A 13,478-nucleotide genomic window follows, 5' to 3' on the forward strand; every position below is an offset into this window, starting at 1 on the left:
TTCCCTTTCAAAGGAGCTGGGTTGGGGGCCTTTAACAAAGAAGCGATTCTATCTCCAAATCGACTTTTTAATTTCCAATCATACGTGCCTTTGATTAGAATTGGTCCCATTCTCATGCCTCCGGTGATCAGCTGAGAGAATGGAGACGGAGAAACCTTCGGCAGCTTTCTTCTGTTAGGAAAGTGTCACTCAGTTAACAAATCACACAGGAACCTAGGTATGTGTTGTGAACAAAATTTGTGGAAATATTTTATGTTCAACATTCCGGTAAGCATTTTGTCAGCCCTGGGTCACATCCTGAGATTAGGCAATCATCTCTCCAAAAACCCGATTGGGGATAAAGGAGGGGATATTATGACTCAAAACATATCTGGAGGACAAGTGGGCAGAAGGCTCAGGCTGGGGGCATGGGGATGGACGGAGAGAAACGTGTACATGCTTTACAGGATGTTTTGGCTGAAAACAGAGTTCATCCTCACAGTGGTCCCCGAAACAAAGTGTTTATTGTCCAGTGGGCCTGATCCCTGGAGAAGAAGAAAAATGATTCCTATTGACTGGAAGGAAGTTAACTCTTTGCTCCCTTTTGCAGGGAAGGTGTTGGATAAGTAGCTAGTGATTAATTTCCTTCATTGGTTTCACGGGGAGGGGTCTCGATGTCCGCAATAGTGTTTACTCTCACTGCATTTTCTATACAGCAGTGGCTGGATTCTCTAGTGGGAATCTTTTCTCCCCCTTATCCTCCCTGCCCCCAACTGGCACAGGAAGATTATGGGGAAAGCATATTCTAATAATTAATACACCATTAAATTGGGCTGCAGTGACTTTTTTTTTTTTTCTGGCATAGAAGTAGCTAAAGGCCATTTAACACTGAAGTTTTAAAACTTACTTTCAGACTTGAGCTGGGAAAACCACTGGCCTATTCCACGGATGCTAAAAGCGATAAGAACTGTATGTTCTACCCTGATCTTTTAAAGATTGAATTGGGAGGGGGAAAAATGATTTTGCTTACAGATGGCTGTGCAAACATCAGAAATACATGTCAGAGCTGGAGAGAAGGGTCCAATTGTAGTAAGCTCCCTTTAAGAGGGAAACAAGATTAGAACTTTGGCAAATTTTTGGCTTCTTTTGAGAGGGAAAGAGAAGAGATTGCAGTGTCCAAAAAAAGAAGAGGAAAAAAACAAAAAAAGGATGGATGTCATGAGACAAAAGCAGAAGCAATTTTATACCTTATTGAAAGCTTACCTGGGCGTGGTTTTAACTCCTCTGGGGTTAAGAATTTTTTTTTTTCCTCCTCTTAAAACTAAAGGGGTTAGGGGAAAGGACTTGAATCTGAAATAGCATCCCTGTCAGTTCTGTTCTGTCCTGGGAAGTATACAAGGAAGCAAAACCTCCGTGGAAGAGAAGGGAGGCAGCAGTCGCTGGAGGTGAAAGTCTGCAGCAACGAGTATGTAAGTTACACGTTAGCATGAAGGTGGTGATGCTTCATTGCGTCCTTTTTAGAAAACTCATCTGGGGGTGCCTGAGTGGCTCAGTCGATTAAGCGTCTGACTTAGGCTCAGGCCATGATCTCACAGTTTCTGAGCTGGAGCCTGCACTGGGCTCTCTGCTCTCAGGGCAAAGCCTGCTTCGGATCCTGTCTCCCTTCTCTGCCCCTCCCCTGCCTTGCGTGCCCTCTCTCTCCTTCTGTTTTAAAAATAAATAAAAACATTAAGAAAAAGGAAGAAGAAAAACCATCTGACTTAAACAGAAGGCTGTTAAGGCTGCTATTCAAATATGTGAATTGTGTTTTGCCTTTTTACATTATAGATGGCTTTGTTTTCTAAGTGCCCTCATGTCAGAAGAGCGAAAAAAAAAAAAAAAAAAACCCAAGACTTTTGTTTATATCAGGTCAGAAAAGGTAGTGAGTCTTCATTTGGGATAATCATAGTGTTTACCCAAGCCTTGTGCATATATAAAAATGTTATTTTCTCTAATTACATATTTTGTTCCTATAATGACTGAACTGAATTCTAAACTGAAAGGAGTAATCAATACTGAATGTCTCTGCCGTTCAAATGAAGCCTTCACCATTTCAGACGGCATGAAATTGCTTCAAATTTGGCAAATTGCTACAAAGATGGAAATTAAAATCTAAAGCTGAAGTGTATTTAATTTTCTTTTTTGCAGATCTTAACTGAAAACTTAAATCAACAGATAGGAATAGAACTATTACTATTACGAAATCCACCTGGATGCTTGAAGGACATAGGGAAGGATGAGCTATTACGGCAGCAGCTATCCGATTGTAAATGTGGACCCCAAATACTCAGGCTACCCCCCAGAGCACATCGTAGCTGAGAAGAGAAGAGCCAGAAGACGTCTGCTCCACAAAGATGGCAGCTGTAATGTGTACTTCAAGCACATTTTTGGAGAATGGGGGAGCTACGTGGTTGACATTTTCACCACCCTGGTAGATACCAAGTGGCGCCACATGTTTGTGATATTTTCTTTATCCTATATTCTCTCCTGGTTGATATTTGGCTCTATCTTCTGGCTCATTGCCTTTCATCACGGTGATCTGTTAAATGATCCAGACATCACACCTTGTGTTGACAACGTCCATTCCTTCACCGCGGCATTTTTATTCTCCCTGGAAACCCAGACCACCATAGGTTACGGTTACCGCTGTGTCACTGAAGAATGCTCTGTGGCCGTACTCATGGTGATCCTTCAGTCCATCTTGAGCTGCATCATAAATACCTTCATCATTGGAGCCGCCTTAGCCAAAATGGCAACCGCTCGAAAGAGAGCCCAAACCATTCGGTTTAGCTATTTTGCACTCATAGGGATGAGAGACGGGAAACTTTGCCTCATGTGGCGCATTGGTGATTTCCGACCAAACCACGTGGTAGAAGGCACAGTGAGAGCCCAACTTCTCCGCTACACAGAAGACAGCGAAGGGCGGATGACGATGGCCTTTAAAGACCTAAAGTTGGTTAATGATCAGATCATTCTTGTCACACCAGTAACTATTGTTCATGAAATTGACCATGAGAGCCCTCTGTATGCCCTTGACCGAAAAGCAGTGGCCAAAGATAACTTTGAGATTTTGGTGACATTTATCTATACTGGTGATTCCACGGGGACTTCCCACCAATCCAGAAGTTCCTACGTTCCCCGAGAAATTCTCTGGGGCCACAGGTTCAATGACGTCCTGGAAGTTAAGAGAAAGTATTACAAGGTGAACTGCTTACAGTTTGAGGGGAGCGTGGAAGTCTATGCCCCCTTCTGCAGTGCCAAACAACTGGACTGGAAAGACCAGCAGCTCCACAACATGGAAAAAACCCCTCCGGTCCGAGGACCCGGCACGTCAGACACCAAGGTCAGAAGAAGGTCATTTAGCGCGGTTGCCATTGTCAGCAGTTGTGAAAACCCAGAGGAGACCACCACCTCGGCCACGGATGAGTGTAAGGAAGCACCTTATCAGAAAGCTGTCTTGACTTTAAATAGAATCTCTGTAGAATCCCAAATGTAGTTCAAATTGTGATCACGAGGGCTCCCACCCAATCATTTTACTCTGTAGCCAGTCACCTCGAGGCGAGTAGTTATACAAGGGCTTTTAAGGGATGTTATAGCTATGTGCCATGGTGATAGGGGATAAGAAGAACATGTTAAATCTGGTGAAAGATCATCTAAACATGACATAGTACCCAATTGTTTAAACTCTTTTTTTTTTGCTAGCAAATTTTGTATTAGGGATGCTATTAAGAGCCTACTTGATTAGTTTAAATTTCATCTCCTTTTATTACACCATATAGTTGTATCTTCAATAGGAGGTATGGTATTCAGTAATGGAGAACAAAGGTAGAGTACTGGAATAAATAAAAATAGGAAGATGGGCAGCCAGCATAAATAACAAATTTTTTACATCGATAGTAGTTTCCCATAAAAGCATCTTGTCATCCAACCAAGGTATGCGAGAAATGCATCCAGTAGATTGTAACGTTAAGATATTTAACTGAAGTCACCTGGCAGGTTTGATGTTTGCCCCTCGTAGTGTCTTGGTATCAGCAGAGAAAGACGCGGTGGCAGTGAGAAATAGACACCTGCCACTTACCCAGGTGATGATCGTTGAGTGCTAGAAGTTGGTTTGTTTTGTTTTGTTTTGTTTCTCACTGATAAAGCAGAAGAAGAGTGGACATGATTCAGAGCAGTATTTCTCTCTTAAATGCCTTGGTTGACTGCAACAAAGAAAGGGCTTTATGTAGAAGAGCAGAAATAAGGCAATGAACGATAAGGGGCTTCCTTTGTCCACCTCTCGTCTTCTCTTGGAAGATGGAGCCGTTTTTTTTGTGTGTGTGTGTGGCATGGGGGGGTGGGGAGCATAATGGAGGGAGGGCAGGGGAAAGATACTTATGTGTGCCCAGAAGCAGTTAGGTATGCTTCCTGTCTTGGTCACTTTACAAGACATACATGACTTGAATTCTAGATTTTAAGAAACTCTTCCTTTGAACTTGGAACAATCATGTAGATAGAAGATTTTGTGAAATAGAATTAATGTGATGTTTATGCATATTATTAAATGGATAAGCTAAGTGCTATGGAATTGCTTAAATTTTAGGACATGAGATAAATTTGTATGCTCTGTTTCTGTGTTAAAAGATGTTAATCATGGTTACTTTAAGCCCAATCCCTTATGAGTAAAAAGACACTTTAAGCTTTCTGAATCGAACAGTTAAAGGGTGCCTGGGTGGTTCAGTCGGTTGAGCGTCCGACTTCGGCTCAGGTCATGATCTCACAGCTCGCGAGTTCGAGCCCTGCATCAGGCTCTGTGCTGACAGCTCAGAGCCGGGACCCTGCTTCAGATTCTGTGCCTCCCTCTCTCTCTGCCCCAACCCATTCACATTCTGTCTCTGTCTCTCTCAAAAATAAATAAACATTAAAAAAAATTTAAATCAAACAGTTATTAGCTGCATCCAGAGTTATCTGTTTGTTTTCTTTCTTTCTTTCTTTTTTTACATTGCTGCTGAGCTGACAATAAGTATATGCCCCAGTGTTTCTTTGTTTATTTTATTTAAATATATGTACACACACAGTTTTTGCTTTCTCTGGAAAAGCTCCCTATCCCCCTCTCTCCATTTAAATTAAAGCACACAAGTAAATTGAACTGAATCATATAGTCTGTGCTTACCAATAAAAGTAAAATAGGTAGGTATGTGAAGTGTTTTTCTTTTTTTTCTTCTTCTTTTTTCTTTTTTCCATCCTCCCTTCCTCCCTTCCTTTTCCTCTTTTTCTTTTGACTATGAGCAATGAAGTTACTTTCTAAATGCACATGTGCAAATCTTTTATTCCTGTTGTTTTATGGATTAAGAGTTTTGCTCAGGTCCCAAGTTGTAAAACTGTCCTGAAGCTTAATATCAGAGATCTAAAGAATGCAATTTTTTTCCTATTTGGCTTCAGAAATGCAAAACCCATTTTTAAAATGACACATGCATTGCAGATTTGGATTTGTAGCCGCGATTACTCAGCTAAATTAGAGTACTATGGTCTACCAAGTAGCAAACAACCAGCACCACGACAAATCCAAATGCCCTTCCCCTGACTTTTTAAGCTCCTTTCACACACATCTAGTTTCACTTCATTTTGCCTTGCTTCCTAGGCTCTGCCTAGCCATGATTCTGGTTTGGTTAGTATCAGAATAGACATGATTCTGGTTTTGTTAGTATCAGAATAGACGTATCAATGAGTACATTCTGCTGTGCTCTGTCTCCACCATTAAGACCTCCTACCCAGAATAAAATGTAAAATACGCATTCACATGTAACATTTGTCCCTAATTTTCTGTTTAGATTTATAACATACTTTGATGCCCCAACGAGTTACTTAATAATAAAGATCTCAAAGTAATGCAAAAATTGTGTGCATATGCCTGTATTTCAGATTAGTACAAACTCTGCCGATGTGGTCAGCGTTGGGTGCAGAGCACCAAAAAAAAAAAAGAGATGCTCTCTTACAGAATTAGAACATAGGCAGAACTATAAACATTTTTATGGGTTTTTAACAGCTTGTAGAACAGCTATATCCGAATTAGCAGTTGTGTTTCCGTAAGCTTTGCAAGAAGGCTCCATGAAAAATGGCATTCTAGTTTCAAAAGCTCTGTCCATGATGAGAAGTAGGTCAAATATTCTTTCTTATGGCAGCTATTTTGTCCCTCAAGATGAAAGTATTCAGTGGACTTAATTAGACGGGAAACACACTATGGCGTCAAGGCATTCTCTGCTGTGTGTCCCACCTGTGAACTTGGCCCTTGAAGAGGGAAGGAGATCTGGGAGAGAGAAGGAAATGCTGTTTCATGTACCACCGGCTTATCAAGCACCTTATGCTTTGCACATGTACACTTAGCCCCCACAACAAAACAGTGGGGTGGATATTTTTAATTTCCATAGCATCAAATATCTATCTCATTCTCTGCTTCTTCCTAACTAACCAGTTCCCAAATGGGACAGCAACTTGCCAGACTAAAAAAAAAAAAAAAAAAAAAAATGCAACTATGCTTCCCAGTCTCCCTTGCAGCTAAGGGGTGGCAGGTGGGGGTGTGGGGGTGGGGGGTAATACTTGGCATGGATCTGGCCCAGGAGATGTCAGTAGAGTTCCTTGAATGTGACCTTTAAGAAAGCTCTTTCGCTGGGTCTGAGGTGGCACACGTCCTTTTACTCCCTGCATCAATCCTTCTCCCCTAGACCTCACGGACGCCCCTTAAAGGGACGTCAGGAAAGTAGGAAAGAGGCAGCCCAAGATTGCAGATCTCCGGACTTCTTCTGCATGAGTGGAAATAAATGGTTTCTAACCGAACGGTGAGAGGGAAACATAGGAGAGTACGCATAAAGGGATCACTTGGGTCCAACGTGTACTTGATGGAGTTCAACTTGAACTCCATCTGATGGAGTCAGTCTCTGTGGAAAGCACATATTTTCTGGGCGTTTGAGGAAATGCCAGTATATTGTAAAACAAACACAAAAGAATTACTTTGGGCCTGGAAAGCCCTCTGAGACACTGACGGCTGAGTGACCTTGATAAGAAGATTGACTAGGACCGCTCTGGGGCTGCCCTTTATCTTCTTCCTTCCCTCCCCCCGGACTTATATCAGTAAGACTTTCACTAGGGCAAGTGACCGAAATCCACAGAGACTCAGGCAAGCAAGCACAAGTACAGCTTGGGAAAAAAAAAGCAAAACTCTGCTAATAACCCTTCTCAGGCTCCTAGTGAGACCAAACTGCATCAACTTATTCAAGTGGACTCTAAATACAGACCAAGGAATCTAGACCCTTACTTTGGATCTTTGTATTTCATGACTTCTGAGTTGGCCAGGATATGTGTCAAGCAGATTCTTTGGGCCACTCTCTGGGCCTAAATAATGAGGCACCAAATTTTATTTTGGCTTAAAATAGTCTATTGGTTCCATTCATTACAAGCTCTGATTCTTCTGCTTGAATGTTCTGGAAGGTATGTGGATAAGCCCCTCTGCTTTCTTTCTTTCTTTCTTTTTTTTTTTTAATGTAAGGTAAGCTTCACCTGTGCGTTCCCAGAAACCACCCTACACACCCTTGGTACCCTATAAATCACAAAGCCCTCCCTCAATTCTAAATTTGGTGTGGCCTTTCTTTCCTCTCTCACTTTCATTTTGAAATCAGCAGCGTGACCTATATTCCAGAAAAAAGAACTTGGGGTGCCACATACAGAATATACAAGGAAGGATAATGACACAGACAAGATGGACAGATTAAACCGCAGGGAGGTGTTTGGCAAATTCTCTGCAGAAATTCTCCTGGGCACGAGGCCTTTGAACATGAAAGCTGGTAACTGAGATTCAGTTCAGATAAATCTGTGGGCAGAGAGCAAGCGAGGGCCTCTATTTTCACGAAGAGGCAAAAATCATGGGTGCCAGGAAACCATCATTGGTCTGCATTGCTTTGGAGAATTTCTTCGGTAAGAAACCCCTTAGAACCAAGAGGATTCCCAAGTTCGTCTTGCATGGCTCCTACTTTTCTTAAGCAATTTAACACAATCCTTTTAGGACTTGGGCTGTGAATTTGGCAGAGGGCAAGCAGTATCTATCCTATCATATCACCCTGTGCTGCCCCCTTTCCTCGGGAATGGCGATGCCTGTGGTTTGGGATCTTTTGTGCAGAGACCGAAGGTTTAAGTTGACAAGGCTACACGTTTTGATGTTCAACGGACTCGTAGTTGCTGAGTACCTGGTGGATATTTTTAAATAAACTGAGTTAAATAAACTATTGCCCTCTTGTTGTTTGGTCTCATTGATTTATGCTATTTGATAAATACTGCACAGTGAAAGAATGCTGCATCTAGAGTCTATCTGTCATCCTAAGAAAAAGGAGCTGGACTGAGACTAAGGAGCTTCCAAAAAAAAAAAAAAAAAAGGCAACCCGAGCTGCGTAATCACTGAACTCAGGCCCTGGATGCTAACTTTGGAGCCTCTGTAGGCTGCAGAGAAACAGGTTAATCATTTAAAGTTTTCAGCAAGCCCAGCGGATGAAAATCCAAACAGATTAAGTCTTGCTAAATTACATGGCCAAGGAATGCTTTTCCTCTATGCTATCATTTACCACAGGGGCCTATAAAACATCCTTAATCACTATCTAAGTAACTTGAACTTGGGACAGAACAGAGCCCCAAGAGGTTTGACCCTGTGAAAACTTCTTTACAGAAAGTGATCAGAAACTTACAAATTCCACATAAAATACTTGAGTCACATGCACTATGTACTGTGGGTAAAGGCTCTTTGTTTGAATTAGAAACACATGTTATCGATCAATTATTTATTCTGCTACCTGTTGGTTCCATCTGATACCAGTTTGTGTGGGAAAGGGAGGCCAGCTATAGGGGACAGGTTAAGGACACAGCGGCCCGTTGCCAGTTCCACAATCAGCAACTTTTGGGGCATCAGAGAGATACCAACTCGTTTCATCAAATTCTATTTTGCATAACCTCCAGCATTAGAGAGGTTATCTGCCCAAAGAGACACGGCCATGGAGGGGCCGCAGAGGAAGAAGACACAACCATCAATGCCCAAGGCTCTTCCGAATGGGCAATGAGCAGTTCTGACGCTGAGGTTGAGTTGTTTTCATTATGTAATCACTAAATGGGAAAAACGATCGTCTCAACACACTTTGTTAAAAAAGAAGCCCGTTATTTTCTAGAAGGGCTTCTGAAATGAACTGTTAGTTGGTCATTGATTATTTAGAGAGACAAGAGAGTGAGCAAGGAAAAAAATTATGTGGGAAACAGCTGATAAGAGCCATGATGAGTAAGGATGATCTTCTCCAAGATGTAAACAAAAATGATTGCAGTAAAAGGGCTCACCGCTTTCCAGGGCACTGCTAATGCACATCCCCGTGCACTAATCCACAGTCACCAGGCCTTTTGCCTTGGAAGCAGGAACATTTAGTCCTCTGGCGGGGCTGCCCTTAGGGAATAAACAAACATAATGTGGCATGGGATTTATCGCCCATTAAATGGACACTGCTGTGGGTTTTTTTTCTTTATTTTTGAGAGAGAGAGAGTGAGAGAGGGGCAGAGAGAGGGAGAGAGAAAATCCCAAACAGACTCTGCACTGTCAGCGCAGGGCCCGAAGTGGGGCTGGGTCCCAGGAACTCTGAAGTCAGGAGCTGGATGCTTAATGGACTGAGCCATCCAAGTGACACTGGGGTTTTGAGGCAGGCCCTTCAAGGAAAGGAGGCCAACGTGAGGGGGAGACACAGATCTGGGCTGACGGCAATGCATCAGGATTCAGTACAATGGTGCTCTGAGAATGAAAATGCCACTCTACTCACATACACCGAAGGCTTAGTGACAGTACTAAATGAAGGAGACATCAGGCTGTATCATACAGGATACTCTGCGGTATAAGCTACCTAGGAGACATTGCATTTACGCAGTTTCAACCACTGTTTAACCATTTTATAACATAATATCATGATTGTGTTCAAACTTCTCAACATGTTCCAGCAAAGTAAAGGGGTTCTAAGAGAAGCAGGATCATTATCCAGCAACGATCCATCACGACCAATCAAGCCGCAGCTAACTGAACCCGGAAAAACTGCTGACTTACAAGGTGCTGGGCCCCATGAGTCTGCCAAGCACCCAGAAGACTGCGAACCACACTTCTTGTGCCAGAAAAGACATGTGTGCAACTCATCTGGGATGAAGGAAAAACCATTCTTTTTCTTTAAGGTAAGACATACAGTAGTAGGATGGCCATAGACTTCACGTCAGACAGAAGTGGGTTCAAATTACAAGTGTGTCCAGGGGCACCTGGGTGGCTCAGTTGGTTAAGCGTCTGACTTGGTTGGTGGCTCATTTGGTTAAGCTCAGGTCATGATCTCAAGGTTTGGGAGTTCGAGCCCCACATTGGGCTCTGTGCTGACAGCTCAGACCCTGGAGCCTGCTTCGGATTCTCTGTCCACCTCCCTCTCTTCCCCTCCCCTGTTCACACTGTCCCTCTCTCTCAAAAATAAATAAACCCTAAAAAACAAACAAAAAAAACCCTTGCCGGTCATGTGAACTTGGGCAATTTCTCAGTTGTCACTGAACATCAATTTCTTTAGAAGTGTAAATGCAGATAATAATATTTATCTTGTGGGCCAATTGTGAAGTGTGTACCAGCATATTCACACACACATACATGCATGTACATAAATATGTATGTATATACAGGCATAGACAAAACTACCTGGCACATAGGAGTTGCTCAATAAACTAATATTCCCTGTTTTCCTTCATATAAATCAGTAATAATAGCATCTTTCAAAGGGATTTGAAAGCAAAAGCATTAGTAGCTGTAGGATAATTATGCTGTATTATCCCCCCATTTTTTTTTTTTTTGAAACAGCCATGCTTTCTTTTTGATGTCCAAACAACATTCTGGATGTATTTTCTTCCTGCCTCCGGGAGTAATTGATTTTCGTCCCAGCATTGCCACTAATTAGCTGTGGGATTTGAGGGTGTTACTCACCCTCTCTGGTCCACTGTTTCTCAACACTAATGGCAGGGATGTTACTTTTTGTTACCCCACGGTTCCTTGTGGCCTCAAAATGTGATTTTCCCTCCTACTTCCCACCCTGATTCTTTTTGTTTGTTTATTTTTGAGAGTGAGAGAGAGAGAGTGGGAGACAGAGCAGTGGAGGGCAAAGAGGGAGACACAGAATCTGAAGCAGGCCCCAGTCTCTGAGCTGTCAGCACAGAGCCCGACACAGGGCTCAAACCCACGGACCACAAGATCATGACCTGAGATGAAGTCGGATGCCTAACCGACTGGGCCACCCAGGTGCCCCATCACCCTGATTCTTTTTAAATTTCTTGTTGGCTTTTTATGCTTTCTTTCAACAGCATAAGTAATTTACTGCAAACTTTCCTATTCTCGTGATTACTAACTGAATTTTATAGGCAAGTTCTAGTTTTCATGTTATTTTCTACTTCTTATAAAATCCTGCTTGAATGTGTAATTGGGATGTGCCTTTTTACTTCCCATGATAATACACTGACAATTCACCTACAATAATATTTGTCGAACTTCGTTTTCAGGTCTGATATTACTGTCTTTTTCTGAAATTGGATCTGTTTTAGCAGCAAAATTTAAGGCATTTAAAAGTGATGCAAGTCTTTTTTTTTAAAGGCAAAATATTGCTTCATAATTGCAATGGCAGGAAGCAAGTAGCAGCATGAAAAATGTGATAACTAAAGTAGAACACTAAAATTCTCATGAGGGCCACCTAAATTTATGACAAATTCACAAAGGACATCAAATATGCTATTAAATGTTGTGAAATGCCAAGACACTTGATCTATGGAAGTTGAGGAAAAAATTTTCAGTGAAGGATGCTACTAACCCTTTGTATCACTACTCAGGTGCTTCTTCAGATGGTGATTTATGCAGTGAACAGTCGAACAACTGTATCTGGCCAGCCTGTGTTGTTTTCAGCTGGGAAAAAGTGGCTGCTCTTCTATACCCTCATGATAACTATAATTGTTTGATGATAGTATATAATTGTATACATACAATTATATATATAATTGTATACATACAATTATATAAATATAATTGTTTGATGATAGTATATAATTGTATATATACAATTATATAAATATAATTGTTTGATTATATAATTGTATGATTGCAGCATCTCGCTTTCCAGGCACCAGTGAACTCTGAGTCCCCCGAGCATGAGGAGAGATGGTCTAATCTCAATACCAAACAATCATAAAATAGGTGGGCAGCACATTGGAATATCCTGGGTGTTCTTCCCAAGATCATGTCTGATGTCAGACCAGGGAAAAACCCATTTGCAAATAACAGATCTGAACTTTCACTGTAAACTGAAGTTTCTAGAATGGCTTTTGTATTCCTGTATTACAAATAGATATTAGAATGGTCATAGAATGATTTAAACAAGCTCAAAAACAACGTCACATACATCAAAAAAATATCTAGTTTTGTTTATCCTTCTCCAGATATGTACCTTATCTAAGTCATTATTCCTTGTTTTAAAGCTTTGGACAATTATTAAATGAAGGATCTACACACCTACTTGTCCTTTCTGGGGTTGGGGTTTGGGAGAAAGCAAAATATTAATGATTTAGCAGGCAGAAGGAGGATGATAAAAAATAAATAAAAGCACTTTATCTTTTCACCAACCGCTAAGGTGACACGTTGGTCTTCTGAAATACCATAATGATAATGAGGCACAGTATTAATAACAGCAATTATGTAAAAGCCTCTGGTAATTGCAATTCTATTAAGATGTTGAATATTCTTGGTCACCATTGTGCCACCTTGTGGTCACAAGAGAACACATTTTTTTTTTTTTTCCCCATGAAGTAAATCTTTTAAATTTTTATTTTCTCCCCACTACTATGGAAGGGTATTTGGAAAATTAAGTTGGGAAGCACCTTGCCAATAAGGGCTATAAACAAAATGTAATGGGCACCACTCACATCAGAAACTAACATACACTGAAAAACAACAGTGGTCTAGGTATGGATCCCATACTGGATTTTCCCTTTGCTACCTCAGTGTGAATTACGTATTTAGAAGATGGAATTAAAGCTCATTTAGGTTGCCATTCTTGATCTACAAATATAAACACGGAAGTCTGGATCCTGTCCATTGATAATCTAATTATTAATTCAGGAATCCCTTAGTAAGAGAAAGCAACCAGAATTTAGGCATCAATCACCAATACTATATTAGAATAGTCACATTCATGCCTATATGGAAACAGCTTAATAAACACAATTTTTATAATAAGTAAAGATTTGCTTTGTAAAATATGTGTTATAATCTCATGAGCTTTATGCTTTTCAAAGAGTTGTGATATTTGTTTAAATGATTTTTTTTTTTTTAATTTCTAAATTCTACTATGTCACCATCCTGATGTGAAGAACAGAGAAAGACAGGACTGGCCACCATCCCAGAGTAC

The 13,478-nt window shown here is 41.1% G+C and overlaps 1 protein-coding gene across 14 annotated transcripts in view; it reads left to right on the top strand.

Moving 5' to 3' along the window:
* The window catches only part of KCNJ16 (potassium inwardly rectifying channel subfamily J member 16), a 165,455-nt gene that overhangs the window by 137,724 nt on the left and 14,253 nt on the right, over positions 1-13,478 (top strand). For 10 of the 14 annotated variants that reach the window (XM_042965957.1, XM_042965954.1, XM_042965958.1 and 7 more), the window contains one exon: positions 2,167-4,773. In XM_042965957.1, the coding sequence (XP_042821891.1) occupies positions 2,255-3,514 (1,260 nt within the window). In that variant the 5' untranslated portion in view covers positions 2,167-2,254 and the 3' untranslated portion in view covers positions 3,515-4,773. Of the gene's footprint in view, positions 1-28; positions 1,449-2,166; positions 4,774-10,008; positions 10,333-13,478 lie in introns of those variants that run through there. The other 4 variants (XR_006211042.1, XM_042965961.1, XM_042965960.1 and 1 more) reach the window with 4 other exon arrangements.

This window comes from Panthera tigris, chromosome E1 (assembly GCF_018350195.1).
Source record: "Panthera tigris isolate Pti1 chromosome E1, P.tigris_Pti1_mat1.1, whole genome shotgun sequence".
Classification (NCBI taxonomy): Eukaryota; Metazoa; Chordata; class Mammalia; order Carnivora; family Felidae; genus Panthera; species Panthera tigris.